This window comes from Planococcus citri, chromosome 5 (assembly GCF_950023065.1).
Source record: "Planococcus citri chromosome 5, ihPlaCitr1.1, whole genome shotgun sequence".
Taxonomy (NCBI): domain Eukaryota; kingdom Metazoa; phylum Arthropoda; class Insecta; order Hemiptera; family Pseudococcidae; genus Planococcus; species Planococcus citri.
In genome coordinates this window covers 3,334,301-3,354,001 of record NC_088681.1, presented here as the reverse complement: position 1 = coordinate 3,354,001, position 19,701 = coordinate 3,334,301, and the positions used below count along the sequence as shown (strand labels likewise).

General features: G+C 34.8%; 2 protein-coding genes across 4 annotated transcripts in view; both read right to left on the bottom strand.

Annotated features, from left to right (window-relative positions):
• Positions 1-1,214: 1,214 nt before the first annotated feature.
• LOC135847766 (uncharacterized) overlaps positions 1,215-19,701 on the bottom strand; it is a 51,311-nt gene continuing 32,824 nt past the window's right edge. For 2 of the 3 annotated variants that reach the window (XR_010559231.1, XM_065367464.1), the window contains exon 3: positions 1,215-1,446. The gene's annotated coding sequence lies outside the window, so the exon portion shown is untranslated. The remainder of the gene's footprint in view (positions 1,447-19,701) is intronic. The other variant, XM_065367465.1, reaches the window with a different exon arrangement.
• LOC135848000 (uncharacterized) lies at positions 11,229-13,724 on the bottom strand. Its single transcript, XM_065367765.1, has 2 exons — positions 13,573-13,724; positions 11,229-12,978 (listed from the first exon to the last, which is right to left on the bottom strand). Exon 2 carries the CDS (start codon positions 12,956-12,958, stop codon positions 11,483-11,485), a length of 1,476 nt encoding a protein of 491 aa, XP_065223837.1. The 5' UTR covers positions 12,959-12,978; positions 13,573-13,724; the 3' UTR covers positions 11,229-11,482.

Genomic DNA, 19,701 nt, shown 5'->3' with positions numbered 1-19,701 from the left:
TCAAATCAGAGGCGGACACCTCAAGAGGTTCTCTTGTTAGTTGAAAGAGATTTCCAACTATATGTCCACACAGACGTACCAATAGGTATTTGTTTTCATACTTTTTGCATGAAATTCTGCGAGATCAACAAATAAACCACTGGAAACTATCTGACTCTGAGAAAAATAAAATAAAAGAATTCGTCAAAAAGCAAAAAAATTATTTCATCAAAGGAGGAAAATGAATAAAATAAAACACACATTCCACCAAAACTCAACATTCACACATCAGCCTACAGATCTTGCGAGTGCAACTGCTAAGTCTAAAAATAATCATCATCTAGCCACGGAATACAAGTAGGTGGAGGTACAGAGGTAATAGATATACATACATTTTGGTTTTAATAAATAAAAAAAAAAATCACCTCGCAAACTTTTACAACGTTATCACTTTTAACCACCTAAAGAAGGTAATAAAAGCTCGAGGGAAGAAATTTATCGATATTAAATTCTCGGTCAGGCACGTTGCGTCGCATCGTCACTGTACAGTTTCAGTTTCGTATTCGTAAAGGGGGCATGGAATAACGAAGACGGAAGAGAAACTAAAACGAGTTAATTTAGTCGGCTAATATTATTTCGTAATACTATCAATTACGAGACGAAGTGCTTATTTGAATGACGATAAAGGGGTAACTCTTTAGTCGAGATTAAAGCCTACAGCCAATCGAATATTAGCTACCAAGCGGCCTAATTGATCTTTGAATTTTTACATCGCGTAGTAAATTTCGACCCTGCTGGCCGTTGAGGTAATCTGCACGTTTTCCAATTAACGTTCGCAGTTGAGATACTTTACGTTGTTACCCTTCGTTTATTATATACCTTGTCGTAGTAATTCTCAGACATCGTTTAGTATTTTCTATGAGTTGAGGATTGGGAGTAGAAAGTTTGTAATGGTTTACGGTAAGTGTGTTTGTATAAAAAGTAAAACCTAAAACAAACAAAAAATCAAAGAAATACAGTAAAACAATATACCTAGGTAATAAATGAAAAATAAATAAATAAAAGTTGAACTTATAAAAAAAAGAAATACCTACAAATAATATAGAAAATTGAAAAAAAATATGAGAACCAAGTAATTCAAATTGAAGCAAAGCTGCACTAACCTTGACTCCTCAAGCATATACCTAGATAAACTAAGGGACATTTTAATCATAGGTAATAAACTGGTAAGTATAAAAAACTTGGATAATTTTTTAATAAATTCAAAACAAACCAAACAACAGAAAAAAAATACAGAACAGGTAAGTTGCTACCCAATAAATTTTTGAAGGCTCGAAAAAAATGCTCGTCGATTCAGCCGAGTGCTGAGTGCTGAGGAGATATTCACCACCATCTTGCCAGAATGTGCATCGTCAGTGTCGGTTTGATCACCTCCAACTTGAATATCACCGCTTCATCGCAAACTACCTTGAACAATGCAAAAATCATAATTAAAATACTGTGAGTAATGAATGCATTTTTGGCATTCTCATAATATATGTACATATTACGTAAATAGATTGATGTACAGCTACAGACAGACACAGAGTAGATAAGCTAAAAAAAAAAATAGACAAAAATTGTCTCCGAATCGACTTCTTCAATCATTAAGATAGGTAACAGTGACATTGGGCAAAAAAAAAAATATTTCATCACGAATTGAGCTGAAAATTTGGCTAGGGAGGTTTTTTCGAACGGCGAATACATTTTGTATTTTCCTCTTTTTAAGGAATTAGTTCACTTTTTACATCACAGATGGCGCCAAAGTCGTAAATTTGAAAAAAATTATGAGCTTTAGGTTGAACTCATGGAAGCATTCAAAGGGTCGTGGGTGAGCTTTTTGAACACGAGGAATCTATTTCTGGTATCCATTGGGCCCCAAAGTGTATAGTTTTTGAAATAGCGACATTTTTCAGGTGAAGTTCAAAGTTTCAAAGTTGAAAATGCAGTAGGTATGCTCTATGCAGTGATCTGTGATATTGATGATGTATTCGTAATCAGCGAAGCCTAATTACTAATATTTGACCCCTTGTACATTAAAATAGTGTTTAATTAACACAAAAACGATAATTCCAAAAACGTGATAGCAGCGCTATCTAAAGACAGTATGACTCAGAAGTATAAGTGCCCGGTGGCTTTCATTTCTAAGTGGAAAGAGCTAGAGTGATGAATATTGAATGAAGCGGCACTGGGCCCATGCAAGAAAATCATAGATGAGTAGTACTATAGTACTACTTCAGTACTATTTCTGTAAAACTATTGAGTACTAATTCAGTACTGTAGAACTAAGTAGTACTTAGTATTACTTCAGTACTACTTCTGTGTAACTATTCAGTAGTACTTCAGTATTGGGATACCAAGTAATGCGATAGTACTATTCCAGTACTACTTTAGGTAAGACTATTCAGTACTACTTCGTTATTGTGGTATCAAGTAGTACTATAGTACCATTCTAAATACTACTTTAGACAAATTTCTCATTTTATGGTCAATGTTCAAGCTTAAACTTATTTGTTAAAAATAGGTATGTGAGTTTGAATTTCAATTATACCTGCCCAGCACACGTTTTTTCTGAAATTTAAAAAATTATGTAGCTAATAAATACGGCAATTATTTCTATATGCTCGAAAAACAGCAAAAAAAGCGCTCATAATAAGTGGTTACAATCTAAAAAAAAAAAAAAAAAACGCATTTCATTAATATTATTGTGCTAAGAAACCAAAAACAGCAGAAATAAGTGCTATAAAACTGCTCCATTATGGGTAGGTATCAAAATGTAGGTATGTATTTTCAATGAGCTATCAAAAAACCTAAAAAAACGTCAAACATTAATTTTTTTAAAACACAAATGCATCGATCATCGTTTTTAATTTTCATATTATAGGCTATAAAAAAAACATTCATTTTTTTGTATTGACAATTTCAAAATTTTTGTTTTTTCCCATTTTTCAAACTGATAAAACCTCAAAATCAACGTTTTTTTAAACTGAAATAAGCATTTGCATTTGTTTATTCCAAAAATATGCAAAAATATGCGCTATAAAGTGTCATCATTTGTCTCAAAATTGCATGAAACTGACAAAACGTAAATAAAATTGCTATCTGCGGTATTTGGTGCAGCAAAAAAAATATTTGATATCATTAAAACAATTTCCTTACTAATAATGTACTGCAATTTTTAAAAAAATGAAAATATTTCAGAATAACAAGGATAATGTGCTTATGTTGTTCAAAATGTGCTATATCCATTGAAGTCCCCATAGTCTAGTGGTTAAGGTTACGCAGTTAGGAACGTAGGGTCGCAGGTTCGAATCTCAGGTTAGGTAGGAAATTTTCGTTAATGGAATTGGATGGTATATGAATTAATGATTCGGTGGATAAAATGTAAAACGATTAGTAATAACATGAATCGTGCCAAATGTACTCAATATTTTTAAAAATTAATTTAAAAATTTTAAATGTAGTACTAGGTACAGTTCTTTTGAGTAGTACTGCAGTAATATGTCCTAGTAGTACTGCAGTAATACTTTTTCAGTACCTAGTACTACAATAATACTTCTTAGTAGTACTGTCAGTAGAACTGAATTGCTCAATTTAGTACTACTGAAAGTAGTACTGCTTTTAGTATTACTTTAGTAGTACTATTTTTCTGCATGGGGGTAGGGAAAAATAAGGGCTTTCAAAAGCAACCTTGAAAATTTCAGGCCCATGCACAAGGTGTCCACAAATTAAAAAACCAGTTTGGTCAAAAAATTCAAACTGGTTTTTATTGGCGCAATGTGCTTATTCTACACACCAAGGCGACAAAAACGTGATATGAATTTTTTGAAACTGGTTCGTTGATTTGCAACCAGTTGACAAAAAATATCCAAAAAATGTAGAAGATGGAGAAAAAAGTTTGAAACAAAAGTTGTAGGTAGAGCGTTAAAAATTACACAATTCTGCCTAATCACATTCTGAAACCGGTTCATTGATTCGTATTTTTAGTAACCCTGATAAATAACTAGACGTTAGAGAGCTTTTTCGTGAGGTAACGAATAAGTTCTCAGATCGTAGTGTGATGCTTGCTAGCCATACTAAGTGCACAACAATTGGAATTCGCACAGAGAGTTATGTACTTAGTGTGTTCCCTATTCACTTATTGTAATTAGCCACTGCTAGAATGAAATTACTTACCCCGGCTATAGGTGCGCGAATAGGGATTTTACCACAGATATTTATCATAAGAAAGTACACGAGTAAATAACTACGCACATATGTACTCGAACTTGTATTATACAAAAAAGGGTTTACAATAACGAATTATTACAAACGGAAAAAGAACTTAACACAAATAACTTAATCGAAATAATGACCTTAAATAGACATAAAAAACCTTTAACCGAGGGCCTGAGCTCTCCTGTATTTTAGGGTACTTTAAACTTGTCAATTCTCGACTCTTGTCGTTTAAGAACTGCGACGAGTTTAGGTACGCCTGTTGTTACCAGATTGGTAAAGGGTTGACATACGAGTATGCTTTATTGACGAATATTGGTAGTGGCTTTAAGGCATATACTTCCTACTCTAACAACCCGTTTTTGACAATCGCCTAAAAATTGAAGATAGGGAAAAATGTTTGAAATCAAAGTTGTAGAGCGTGAAAACTTGAACCATTTTTGCTGATCAGATTTTGAAACCAGTTCATTAAATCACAGCAAGCCATCAAAAGTTACCTGATTGTAAGTTAATTAGCCATGTTCAAAATCCGGTCAGCAAAAATGGTTCATTTTTCTCACGCTCTACAACTGTTGTTTCAAAGCATTTTTCTCTATCTTCAATAATTTTTAGGTGATTGTCAAAAACCGGTTGCTAAATGCGAACCAATAAACCAGTTTCAAAATGTGATTAGACAGAAATGTGTAATTTTTCAAGCTCTACAACTTTTGTTTCAAACTTTTTTCTCTATCTCCAATTTTTAGGTAATTTTGATAACTGGTTGCAAATTAATGAACCGGTTTCAAAATCCGACCAGCAAAAATGGTTCAATTCTTCACGCTCTACAACTGTTGTTTCAAAGCATTTTTCTCTATCTTCAATAATTTTTAGGTGATTGTCAAAAACCAGTTGCTAAATGCGAACCAATAAACCGGGTTCAAAATGTGATTAGGCAGAATTGTGTAATTTTTCACGCTCTACAACTTTTGTTTCAAACTTTTTTCTCTATCTACAATTTTTGGGTATTTTTTGTTAACCGGTTGCAAATTAACAAACCGGTTTCAAAAAATTCATATCACGTTTTTGTCGCCTTGGTGTGTAGAATACATTGCGCCAATAAAAACCAGTTTGAATTTATTGACCAAACCGGTTTTTCAATTTATGGACACCCTGTGCATGGGCCTGAAAAAAGCCCTCATTTTTCCCTATCCAACACCGCTTCATTCATCTCTCTAGCTCTTTCCACTTAGAAATATAAGCCAGGGGGCACTACTTCTGTGTCATACTGTATACCATCAAATGAAACAGAGAACAAATTTAAAAATTTTCATTGAAGCGCTTCAGGTGGTGAAATTAAGAAGTTTTTTTGTAATCCTGATGATTTGAACATAGAAAAAGGCAATTTAAATTCATTTTTCAACTTTAACAAAAGAAGTTTCTGTTTTAGCCATCTGCAGCGCTGCATCATTTTTTTTTCAAAATTTGTTCTCTTTTCAAGCAGTTAGTTCACTTTTTACATTATTGATAGCGCCACAGTCGCCACAGTCGTATATTTAAAAACATTTTCTGGGCTTTGGGGTGAAATTTAAGGCGTAGAAAGGGTCGTAGGTGACCTTTTTGGACACGAGGAAACCATTTTTAGTATCCATTTGACCCCAAAATGGCAAAGTTTTTGAAATAACGACATTTTTGAATTCAGATGTCTGTGAAATAGTCGCAATTTCTTTCTGAAGCAGCGTCCTTCGACACGAATGGACACCAGATTCGGACTCGGCGACCTCGGATTAGTCAAAAAAGACATTTTACTTGATTTTCTTGGAAATCAAAAAAATCCAAAAAATGGAAAGGGGTTCATGCATTTTTTTGGGCAACTAAAGTTTTGGTCTCCAATCGAGCTGAAAATTGGGCTATAGGGGGGTTTTTGGGGACGACGAATTCATTTCCTGTGTCAGATTTTCACCACCAGTTTGTGCTCAAAAATGAGCCAAAAATAGTTTCCGAATTTTGCATATTTTTTATGACGGATTCTGTAGCTGGCTTTGGTCACTGACTCGTCTAACCGGCCCTTAAGGTCATTGATCCGTCTTTCTAGCATTTCAAGGTCGTTTGTCTGCCGTCTGGCCTCTTGAGGTTGTCTTATAGCGGTGTACGATTGGATTTTCTAGTTATTCGATTGTTCTCGTCAAATCGCATTCCATTTTGGTAACAATGTATACCCTTGAAGAACACAGCGAGGAAGGCTGCTTTCCTAATAAAGTTCATACCCCCGAGAATTAGTATCCATCCCTTCAAATAACGAGTTGAAAATATATTTTCAGGACTTCTCCACACTTACCCATTCTACCACCCCACCTTCTTATATGTAGGTTGATTCAATAACATGGTCATTAAAATTCAAGGCGTCTTCTTCGCATCGAATAAATACAGATGAAAAACAACATCGCTATGTATAGGTATACCATTAAAATAGAAAATAATTTGCCGGCTACTGAAACAAATTGAATAGTATAGATATACCTAAAGGTAAAGGTAGCGTAGAAAAAAAGCAAAAACAAGGGCTCTTTTTTTCTCTATAATCTCTCGAGTATTTTGCCAACTACCTTCTGGCAAATATCTTTTAGTACTTTTAAAATTAAACGAAAAAGAAGCTAGAAAGGTACCTATACCTATCTGTATCTACCTACGTATAGAACACAGTCATGGTCTAGCCTTTCGATAATCGTATCCTGTGAACCCGGAATGAAAATCTTATACGAGTATGTAGCCGAACGCTGTCCACGCCGCCGTCGTCGTTGTCACTGTAAAGAGGGAAAAAAAGCCGAAAGGTTGAAAAGGGACAGGACACAAGTTTGGTTAAGAGCAGCGGCAAGACAGAGCCGACAAAGCCGGTACTTTCATTGAAATTTATAGCCACCAGTACAGTGAAACTACTTTAAGATGTTAATATTATTACCTCAAAACGGTTTCTTTGAATCAACGACCGAATTCCACCTTTAGGAACATTTACCTTAATACAAACAGAATAACCCAGTTCCAGCCCAGTACAGCACAGTACAGCACTCACTCGCGCAACGAACAAAACTTTTTCACAAATAAACTTTTCTTGTTTTCTTAAATCCCCAGACGACGACCACCGCCGCGTGTTTGTATAGTTAGCAACTTGAAAAAAAGTTCATTTAACTTTGAAGTCTTATCATGTAATAAAATGATTCATTGTCGCTCTTTTTTTTTTACTCTGGCTTAGCCTCGCGCTTATCAGTACTCTGTACCGAAGTGAAATAAGATTGGTGAATGTAGACTATGTATGGGAAGAAAAAAAAAGAACACAAAACGTTTTTAATACTTCGTCTGAATTTAAATTACACTTTTTTCCGCTTTACTTTTTCTTCCTTCTTCGTATAACTAATTTCAACTTTGTTGCTAAGTACTTAGTAGGTACCTATTCGCGTACGTACGTATAAGATCGAAGACTCCTTAAGGGGTTCGCCTCCCACCGTGTGATACTGTAGAGTGCAGACCACTACAGAAGAAACAACTTGAAGAACTGTCTATAAACGATATCACTCGCTGAAAGTACTATCCTTCCTTTTTTCGTCTGCCACTCTCTCTATCTCTCTCCTTGTTGCTGTGGAAAAACTTGCTAAAAATGTATGCTTACTCAATAACGATAACGACTTGATAAAAATTTCCATTTTCTCCCTCGACAAAAAACTATAAAACTATATTAATGAAGAACTTTTAAAAGAGAATTAAATTGTACCAAGTTTTACTCGAGAATGTATTTTTTTTCTGCTTTACCAAAGTTAGGAAAAATGTTATTCTCCAGAGTTATTTTTCTTCTATCCTTCATGACTGTTACTCACCTCACCTCTTCCCCTACTTCCCTTCTCAGAGTACATAAACAATAGTTGAGCAATGTACTACTCGAAGATCCTATAACTGGACATCTCAAATATGTATTTAGGCGAAAATTGGATCAATTCGATTGTGAAAGATGAAATCAAATCTGAACAGATCCGATTCGACAGGTTTGATCACTCCGGTCATTCTTTGAATTGAATTTGATCAGACCTGATGTAATCATACTGAAGTTTTACTTGGATTGGTTTTGCTCAAATTGTTTGAACAGATCAGATCAGATTGGATCAAGTTGAGGCATTCTAATCCAATGTATCCTCACCAACCCTATTAGTCCGGCATATGACAATAGGAGTAATCCTCCGGGACAACTTTTTTCTTAAAGGGGACATCCTAAGGAACATTTTAAAGCGAACTTGCCAAAAAAAAAGTTGGCCTTACTTACAAAATGGCGGCCATTTTGATTGACAGGTCAGCCGAAATCGCAGATTTTGCGTTTTAACATAGGACTTGCACGAACTTTTTCTAACTTTACAAAGGTAGATCGAAAGATCATGCAAAAATTTATCACCTGTCAAAATTTCAAGTGCTAAAGCGCGTTTTTCGATTTTTGGTGAATTTTTGAAAATCGAATTTAGTTCAAAAATGAGGGAAAAAATCAAAATTTTACCAAATTGACCAAGAAAGCTGAACTTTGGGATATACCCTATTTTCGACATGCCAAATCGATTGGAAACGGTTTCAACCCGTTTTGAGCGGTTTTGGAGCCTCCAGCAGATTTTTGAAACTCGAAATTCCCACAAAATTCCATCAAATTGGAGATGTAAAGCTAAAATTTATTCTAAAAACTAATTTCAATACTCTACGAAGTACTTCAGGTAAATTTCAAGTCGTTTTGGATCCTCCAGCGACTTTTTGAAAATTCCTGAAGCCTCCAGCAGATTTTTGAAGCTTTAAATTTTCACAAAATTTCATCAAATGGAGATGGAAAACTGAAATTTACTCTACACTCCAATTTTAACACCCTCTGAAAACGACTTCGGGTGGATTTCAAGTCATTATAGAGCCTGCAACGACTTTTTTAAAAAATTACTGGAGCCTCCAGTAGATTTTTGAAACTTTAAATTTCCCCAAAATTTCATCAAACTAAGATGGAGAGTCAAAATTCATTCTGCAAACTAATTTCAATACGCTACGAAGTTGACTGCTGGTGAATTTCAAGTCGGTTTGGAGCCTCCAGCAACTTTTTGAAAGGTTGTATGACGTTTTTTTGGATAATTGAAATTTCCTAAAAGTAGCTGGAAGCTTCAAAACCATTTGAAACCACCATGTAGTCCGCGAAGTAAATTTCAGGTTGCCAACTCCATTTGATAAATTATTGTTGGGGAAATTTCAAGTTTCAAAAATCTACTGGAGGCTCCAGTAATTTTCAAAAAAGTCGCTGGAGGCCCTAAAACGACTTGAACCCACCTGAAGTCGTCTTCAGAGGGTGTTAAAATTGGAGTGTAGAATAAATTTCAGCTTTACAGCTCCATTTTGATGAAATTTTGTGAAAATTTAAAGTTTCAAAAATCTGCTGGAGGCTCAGGAATTTTCAAAAAGTTGCTGGAGGATCCAAAACGATTTGAAATTCACCTGAAATACTTCGTAGCGTATTGAAATTAGTTTTTAGAATAAATTTTAGCTTTACAACTCCAATTTGATGGAATTTTGTGGGAATTTCGAGTTTCAAAAATCTGCTGGAGGCTCCAGAACTGCTCAAAACGGGTTGAAACCGTTTCCAATCGATTTGGCATGTCAAAAATGAGGTATATCCCAAATTTCAGCTTTCTTGGTCAATTTGGTAAAATTTTGATTTTTTCCCTCATTTTTGGCCTAAATTCGATTTTTAAAAATTCACCAAAAATCGAAAAACGCACTTTAGCACTTGAAATTTTGACAGGTGATAAATGTTTGCATGATCTTTCGATCTACATTTGTAAAGTTTGAAAAAGTTCGTGCAAGTCCTATGTTGAAACGCAAAATCTACGATTTCGGCTGACCTGTCAATCAAAATGGCCGCCATTTTGTAAGTAAGGCCAACTTTTTTTGACAAGTTTGCTTTAAAATGTTTCTTAGGATGTCCCCTTTGAGAAAAAAGTTGTCCCGGAGGATCGGCGGGGGGAAGGGGGTGCAATTACTCCTATTGTCATATGCCGGACTAATAGTTTGATCAGAATTCCGGCTGGATTAGATCTGTTCAGACGTGATCGGATCCAAGAACTAAAAACTGAAAGGATTAGATTAGATCTAAATCGATCCAATCAGACCTGTTTGATCGTATCTGATCAGATCCGGATAATCCGGGTATCCAATTTGATCTTACCAAATCTAAACTGATCTAATTTTTGAGTCCAAAAAAGGGCGAATTTTCAGTAGAAGGAAGCGCTGTCGAAATAATCTGATACCGGAGATGAATTCGCCGTCCCAAAAAACCCCCCCTAACCAAATGTTAAGCTCAATTGGCGTCAAAAAGTTTTTTTTTTTTTTTCAAAAAGATGCACGAACGCATTTTTTGGATTTTTTTGATTTTCAAAAAAATCGAGTAAAGGGTCGTTTTTGACTAATTTGAGGTCACTGAGTTCGAATCTGATGTCCTATTTGAGCAATTGCCTCTCTTTCACGAAGAACTGGAAATTTCCTCAGAATCCAAAAAGCCATGCAGCGTCAATTTGGACGCACATCGTTCTTGAACTGAATGAATTACTGAAAAATCAGATTCGGCAACATGACAAAAAAACTCAATAGATTTAATTCGGTCGTTAATATTCGGAGTGATACGAACTGGCAATTCATTCCTTTATTCTTTGGTAACTGCTACCTATTAACCATATAAATACAGGAGTTTTATCAATAAAATTAATTTAAAATATTTTTATTCCTGAATTAATAATTCAATAAGTTTATGATTATGAACATTTAAAATCATTCAAAATTCTTGTTTCTAACTTCATTCTCCAAAATTGAAATACTGAAAGGAGAGATGAGAGGGGGGGTCTGTGCCTCTGTAGTAAAAACTTGGGAAAATTTGGCGAAAACAGTTGTGAACATTTCCGCCCCCCACCCCAACAACACATCACTTCGTCACGCCTCTGCTTTGCCTTTCAAATTTCAAACAAAAATTTCAAGTTTTCATTAAAATTTTGCGAATAAATAAGCATTTTCAAAATTTTGAGTTTTTCATAAGAGGGTGCAAGAGTGAAATTCTAGCTCTGGAGAAACCCTGAGAGGGGAGATAAGGATCTTCTAAGAGGGGGCACATTCGAAAAAATATCATGTGATTTTTTCGTTTTAGCCCCTACTCAACCTGCTTCGTTGAAAAAATGGCCCATTCCTGTGTTAGGATGTATTCAATTGAAGTTTTTCACCATCGTCATGAATTTGTATTCAATTCATAAAGTTTTAGGAATTGTGTAATTTCTTCACGAACTTCATTGTTCGGTATATCTACTTCTAAGTGAGTCGAGTTAGCCGAGTTTATCTTCAAATATCCCAAATCGAGCATAAAATTGAAAAATGTGGAAGATTTGTGCGTAATCGTTGATGCCACATGTTCACTTTCTATGATTTCTTTTAACCAGAGCACGTGATATACTCGCATTATGTTGATGTTTTCTATTACGATTGTTTTATTATCAATGAGATCCATCATTAGCTTCCTCACTTCAAGAACTCGTAGGGCTTTCCAAAATTGAGAGATACTCTTATTCCCCTCTTTACTCCAATAAGGGCCAATTTTGCACACTGTTAAGAATCCTGCGATTGAGACAGGTGTAAATATATGTTGACCGTCAACTGAGTAACCATCATAAGACTGGACCACTTGCTCTTTCACAGAGTTGTTTGATTTGAAAGGTGACCTATCCAGTAAATCCTGCACTTCTTGCGAGGTGAACCCGTAATATGGCCAAACTTTATCCTTCCTGCCGAAAAGATACCGATTCATGGAAATGTATGGACTCATTCCGGCACTTCCAAAGTTAGTCACCCCTGTGATCACTGATATCTTTAAATTCTCGCGTGTCTTTATCAAACCATAGTGCAGCATCCTCATAAATGGGCTGAGAATTGTGGCGATCTCATTTTCAGTTTCGATAGCGGATTGTAGCATTTTCTCAATTATTTTATCGTATTCGTCAATTAAGACGACAACTTTACGGTTGAAATGCGCGTATAAATATCTTATCAAACTCTTGAGGCCTTGCAGAACGTCTTCCTCGTTTATCTGATCGTACGTTACTTTACTAGTCCAGTTTTGAACCGCGAGTTTCTCATCATCTCTCAGCTTAGGGCTACGGCTCAAATATTCGTGAGGTTCGTAAGCGTTATGTAAGGCTTTGCGGCAATTCGCAAGTATGTCTTCGATGCTGCTCACAGGAGTGGCGTTCTTGAAATCTAAGTAAATTACCGGATACCTCCCCAGGTGATCTCGCATAAATGTTTCATCGTTAGAAATTGCCAGTTTTCCAAATACATGCGTTTTGTTGAAAAGTTTATAGTTATCGGTTTCGTTAGCGATTGGTGAACCGGTGATGGGATCTACTTTTATTTCGCAGAATGCTGCGATCATTTGTAAATTTGTTGTTTTGCCGAAACCACTCGGTCTGGTGATCAGATTTGTTTTTTCCATTTCAGCATCGTCTTCTTCTAATAGAATTTTCAACAGATTTGTTTTGTCTACGTAGTATTCATTTTTCAGTATGTCGTGAAACGTTTTACCATGATAATAGGGAATGATGGGTTTCGATTGTGGAGTATTTTCAGGTGCCTGAGATGATCCGGGACGTATTGTAAGAAGTGCGAGTACGATTGGAAGTACAAAAAGTGTGGAAATTAGAAACTTCATCATGTGTGCCTATTGGTGAAAACCTAGAAAAAAACGAAAGGGAAACACTCAGACTGATCAGATTCAACACAGAAATTGTTACCTAAAACAGTTTTCCAGAAGCCATACATAAGGTTAATGTCTCATTCAAATTGTTGGCATGAAGAAGAGGTTTCAAGTAGGTACCTAACATTTGGCTGAGTTGAATTTTGCCCAAGTCTATTTACTTGAATTTTATCAATTTCCTCGCAATATAAGCTATATTATAATTTCAACCCTTGGGAGGGGTTCGCTAATCTACGTTATAGTCATTCCTGGGGCTCTGAGAGAAAATTGTGTTCCAAAAATTCAAAAACTTGCCCAAAATCAAAATCATTTCAATTTATGATCAAAAAAGTGCGATCTCATTTAAGGTTTGCTGCATTTGGAACAGGTTTTCCTAAAGAAAAAACGAAATGTTCTTAACCTACCTTGCTCCACAGCGCAGATCCCTCTGCCGCCTCTCCCTCTTCCCCCCCCCCCCAATAGCTTCAAATTATCCAGATCAATTCTCGATTCAAAAAAGATAAAATGAAAACATTTATTATTAGATATGCGTTATTGGCTATGTAAATTTCAAGTCATAAATTGGTACTCACTAGTCAAAGACAGGGTATCAAATTCATAAGGTGTGTACGATAAAAAAACAGACATGCTTGTGTAGGTACATAACATTTCTTTACTTGACCACCTGACTCAAATGCGAGTTGATTTATTTAGATTGATCAAATTATCAATTTCTCCGATCGCTCGATTTGTAATCAGAGTTTTTACTAGTGATAAGTGTAGGTAGGTATCACCTTATGAGTTGAATCTTATCGTAAGAATTTGATTTGCATGAATATAGAAGTAAAAGATAGCAGTGAAATTTAATGTAAAAGGGCCGACAAATATTGACTCTTTCACATCCGAAAGAACTTCAAAGAATAAATTTCAAAAATTGTCATGTAATGTTGGATTGAAAGATTTGATTGGAATAATTTGAAGAAAAAAATGAATCTGAGACGTCATTCACTTCCGAAATTGAGGATTTTTCTAAATGACCATAAATCGCACCACCTCGGGAGTAATAAGGTCACATCTCAAAAAAAATTGATTTTGATGTTTTTGCATTTTTGGGGTTTGTATGACCCCCCTCAACCAAAAATTACACTTTGAGTTGGGTACATCATCTAGATCTTGTAAAAAACGCAAATGGCCTAACTCCAAATCTCAACAACATTGCAAGTTGTTTGGAGTTATAAGGGCACATTTCAAAAAACTCCACCTTTTTTGAGCAAATTTCGTACATACAAAGTGTTAACAAATAGTTTTGATTGTTTTAAATGTTTGTCAGTTAGAAATAGTCACAAGAAGTGCATTTTTTATTGGTTTGTACCAAATGGAAAAAATTTTCTAAATTGATCACCTTTCAGAAAAATGAATTTGCACATATCATGAAATTTTATTTTTTTGAGAAAAACTCAAAAACTAAGCACTTTAGAAAAAAAATAACGACATTATGTCGATTGGAAATTTAATTCTCTACAACTTTGTTATCGTGAAATTTTTTTGGACGCTTCCTTCCGCCTCCACATCAACTTTAATGAAAGGTTCTAACTCAAAATGTTTTCCAAACATTGAAATATTTCCTCTTTAAGATTTTATTTTTCAAAGTGTTCTTATGCTAAATGAAGGTAGGATACCAGATCTTTAAAATGAGGTGCTATTCATTCCTCACAATTAATTATAAGTTGATAAAAATAATGAATCAAGTTTTTAAAAAAAATAAAATCACCCTCCTGTAAAATTTCACTTTTTTGAGATGTGACCTTATAACCAGTGGCGTAGCCAAGGGGGGCGAAGGGGGCCATGCCCCCCTTGAGAGCGAAAATTTGAAAGAAAACATGCAAAAATGGACGTTTTTTTCGTTGTTTGGACCCATTTTTTCCAAAAATTTTCGCACAATAGATTTCTAGAAAATTACCCCTCATTTCGATTTTTCATGCCTAAAAATCTGGTTTCGCGCCCTCCTTGAGAAAATCCTGGCTACGCCACTGCTTATAACTCCCGAGGTGCGAAATATGTTCCCAAAGTAAAAGTTGAAAATGCAACTGTAAACAAAAAGTCAAATTCATAAAAATTTGAACTACCTAATGAATTTTACAATAGGGGGACTACGACTAAAAACGCAAATGGTACCAAAACTCATTATCATCAATATGTCTCCCTCCATGTACAAGGGCACCACAAGGTACTAAGTGAGTAGGTATGTGTAATTGTGTACTCATAGGTACCATATATTTTTTTATACATTACATGCGCTATGTAAAACAGGAAGGTGTAATGATAGTCCAACCATGTACAATTGTGATAATTTGTATTTTACGTTGATTTATGAAATCACAGGATGAAAGTATCATACTCTAATCTATCAACGTACATTCTCTTATCAAAAAAATTTTGAAACGATGTGGTTTTTTTAAATCGAAAATATGAAATGCCATTAACACACATGAGAAACGCGATTTGATAATAATTTATGAAAAATGAAAATATTAAAAAAAAAATTAATCAATCCGTAGAGGAAAAATTATAAAAAGGTAGGTTTAAGTAAAACGATATGAAAAAATTGCAATAAGAAGATACAAGTGCCTACAATCCTACATGAAAAAACGAAAATTAATAAAATAGAAGAACAAAAGTACAAAATGGTAGGATATTTTGAGGTGCACAATTTTAAAAGAAAAAATGGCTTTCAATTCCCGAATAGACAGGTATTATTTGTACATACAAGGAAAATCCCCCAACCACACATGATAATCTGCGATTGGAATGAAACTTGGTCTGATGGAAAGATGAGGACCTCAAAAAACACATATCCCCCAATTTGCAGCTGCTCAAGTTGATTTTTCAATTTTGTTTACACAGGTAGAGCTGTTTCAACTCGAAAAACGGAAAATTCAAGAGCTCAAATTTCGGCCAAGAACAGTCTTCTAGATATCTGATCGACTCTCGTACACCATAACTGGCCGGATCCGGCTGTCCGGCCAGAAAATAGATTTTTCTATTTCAAATTCTACAAATTGTTTAAATGTTATATTTTTTCAGATATCTTTCCATTGAGGGGTTATATAAAATGTATTGGGGTATGACTCCATTTCTCAATTCCAAAGTTGTTACCTCGGGTGAAAAAATACTTCTTTTTTTTTATTTTCCCTCTATTTGTTAAAAAAGTGGTAACAGTAGCCCCTTGAAGTTGAAAAACATAGAAAAAATTCAATTTATACATCTTTTGTTTTAGGCCATAATATTGGGCCCAGTAAGAAGCATCTCAAATTTGAAAAAAAATCACATAAAGTACTTATAAGTATAAAATCAAAACCAGGGACAATTTTTTGAAAATATCTCATTTCTACAGTAGAATTGTTCTGTATAACGCCCTTTACAAGAAAAAAATCTTCGTTTGATCCCCAAATGATGTTGGCTCTCTTGTAAGTATGAAGCTCCCCGTCAACATTTTTTTCGAATTTATCAAACGGTCGCCAAAAATCAAAAAATCAACTTGAGTAGCTGAAAATTGAGGGATGAAGGTTTTTTGAGGTCCTCTTTCCACCAGTCTAAGTTTCATTTCAATCGATGATTATCATGTGAGGAGGAGGGTTCCATTGTTGAATTTATCCGTATAGGTCTTTTCCGTACATTTTCTCTCATTTCTGCGATGAATAATTCTACTTCTGTTAGTCTGTCTCGACTTTATCTTCCAATTTGACAATTTTATAAAATAAAATGTCTTCAAAGGATTTGTAGATTTCGCTACCTTTTCTGAATGATTTATTCAGCTCAATTCAGAATGATTGATCCAAAGTTAATTCAATAACATTTTACTATAATATTGAAGCATGAACAGTAAACACTTAGGGGAGAGGGAGGATGTTTTGGACATGTGGATGTTTTGGACAGTTGCTGGTTCGACGAGTTGGGTTGCTTTTTTTTGGCTGGGTTTTCACTATTATGTGGCAACGTCGCACCACACCCGATATTTGACAACATTTACCGGCTATCAACTTGTGTGATAAAAATATTTTAATTTTAATTTCAAAGTGCTGTTTTTTGAGAAAATTGTCCTCTCACTTTTTCTGCTCCAGAAAAATAACCAGGAAGAATTTCATCAAGCGCCAAGGTGAAATGAAATCTCTGATTCCTCCTCTACAATAATCACTTATCACCTTTTTGTAAAAAGCTGATACTTTTTTCCTAGAGCCGGTTGAAGTAAAAATGTCACGGGTGGATGTTTTGGACACCTCGATTAATTTGTGTTAATTCGCTATGTTTGGGTGTAAGAATGCATCAGTTTTATACGACAAATACAGGAAAGACTTTTAATGAGTCTGGAATGATAAATGCTAATCAAGAACAATTTGAAGTTGCCTCCTGAAAATATGTCGATTCGAGCAGGCCAGCTTTGGCTGAAAAATATGGCATAAAAAAGTGGACTCTTCAACATTGCCTCACTAATACTAAAAACAATCCGAGTCAACTGAAATCGAATGAAATTGTGGACAGATACTGACGATTGATTTCTAATGGATTGAAATTTGGGATTTCCAAAAATAAACATTCAAAAAAACGTCTTTTCTCAGCATGTCCAAAACATCCACCCATGGTGTCCAAAACATCACACCGTTGTCCAACACATCCACCCAAAATGGGTTTTCTTCAAAGTCCAGTGGTTGGCTCAATTTGAAACTTAAAAATTTTTTGAGTAGGTCAAAATGTGCGCGTTGAGATCCTCTTTCAAATGAGACCAACCCCACCTTTCTAGGTGTTTCCTATCGCTCGCAATTTCAAATCAAAGAAAAGTGTCCAAAACATCCTCCCTCTCCCCTACATCAAAGCATTAATCACTAATGGAACTGTTATAAGCTAGCTGTTGCAAAATACATATTAAATAGGTTTTACAATTAGCAGGATTTACAAAAAAATTTACGCTTATCTTATACATATGAGTAGACATTGACAGAGATGTGATTTTCGTGGATTTGAATTTTTTTCTTGTTCACGGTTAATGTTTTCACAATAAAGTCATATCTCTCTGTGAATCACTGAATAACTGAGTAAAATGAGCAAGAATAGGCCAACTTCGTTTTACATATATTTTGTACCCACATTTGAACGTCAATTATGCATACTTGCATGTATTCTCATACTTCACTTCTGTTTTGCAACATATTTTGCACACCAGCTGTTTGCTGTTTTAAATGTATTATACCCAAATCAGGTATCTATATACTCATCAATCTTAAAATTTCACTACTTAATTTACTCACACAAAAAGAAGCTGGACTGTTTTTTTGCTTTTGTTTGAAAAATAAATATAAAATAAATTAAATGAAGTAGGTAATTAACAAGAAACACGAATAGGCTTAAATGTGTCTTTTTTGAATGTAAATAATATTCCAATTATGATACCTTCTAAAACAGTGCCTGTGCTTTGTGCTTTGTGAGCAGCGTCATACACATCTCTAAAACGAAATCCTTGTTCATAGGGAAAATTACGATCAATCACAAAAAGACACAGCTCTATAATTCCGAAAAAAGCAGCTAAGCCGCCGAGCATGAAGAGAAGACGCACATGTAAAGAAAACCTTGACCATAATTCGGTCTTATTAATGCTGGCTAATCGTATGTACCAAAATGCGCCGGCGATTGGAATCAAACGACCGATACGAATGATGAATAATGTATATTCGTGATGAAAAAAAAAAAGAGCAGTAATTACCTTCCGTACAAACGAGACATAACTCTCGCAGGAATACGTAAAAAAAAGGAACACTTATTCCTAAAAGGGAGTAAATGTAAAATTTTTTGTTTTGATTGCCTGTATGCGGACCTTGCAAGTATAAAGCAATTTTTCGAAAACATAAACATACATCTACAGCCATAATAAGTTTGAAAAATGCTAATGAATATTCAAAGAATTCGTACGAAGTAAAACAATAGAATACAGAGAAAGTAAGCCAACTGGGTAATAAATCGCTCCAATAAAGCGCAAGCACAATATAGGTTATATTCTTCAGAAACAGAAGGAAACAGTAAAAAGTAAGGTTTTTTGTAGTCAGGCTTTGCGTTGATATTTTATCACTTTTAAAAAATTTGTAAAAGTGAAATATTAAGCAAATACATGATGGAACGATTGCAATTTCGCCAATGATTTCCATTGCATTTTCTAAGCTACGCAAACAGGTAATCCATGCCGGTGTTTCATCCATTCCCGATGATATTGCTGGTAAACAGCGAGTGAATAAAATGGGCACTATGTGTGTAAACTTCCAAAGCCTGAAAATATGTAGATCAAACGCATAAGCTTGTTGCAAAACAACAAAAAACAGAAAAGAAGAACTCAAAATGGGTAGGCAAACTTTTACCTGTGTCATTCGCGTGCGTTTCGCAGATAGAATTATTTTGGTTGGTGGTAAAACTTCTTCAGAAGTTGCCGCAATTATACGCGTACTTTTCGAATTATAAGCTACAATTATTACACTTATCACACAAGTTAGCTAGCGAATGTAATGATATAAAAATCGACGTTCGTTTTTCAACGAAATCAAAATAATGAATAAAAAGCTCTCATACGTGTGGTATTAAGTTCTATATGAAATAATTATATGTAAAATTGGCACTAATATCTACATAAATATGATACATTTATCGGTGATTTATGGAATATCCTGACAGGAACTGGGAAT

Coding starts and splice junctions, on each gene's coding strand:
- LOC135848000 (XM_065367765.1), bottom strand. CDS start 12,958: ATGATGAAGTTTCTAATTTCCACACTTTTTGTACTTCCAATCGTACTC.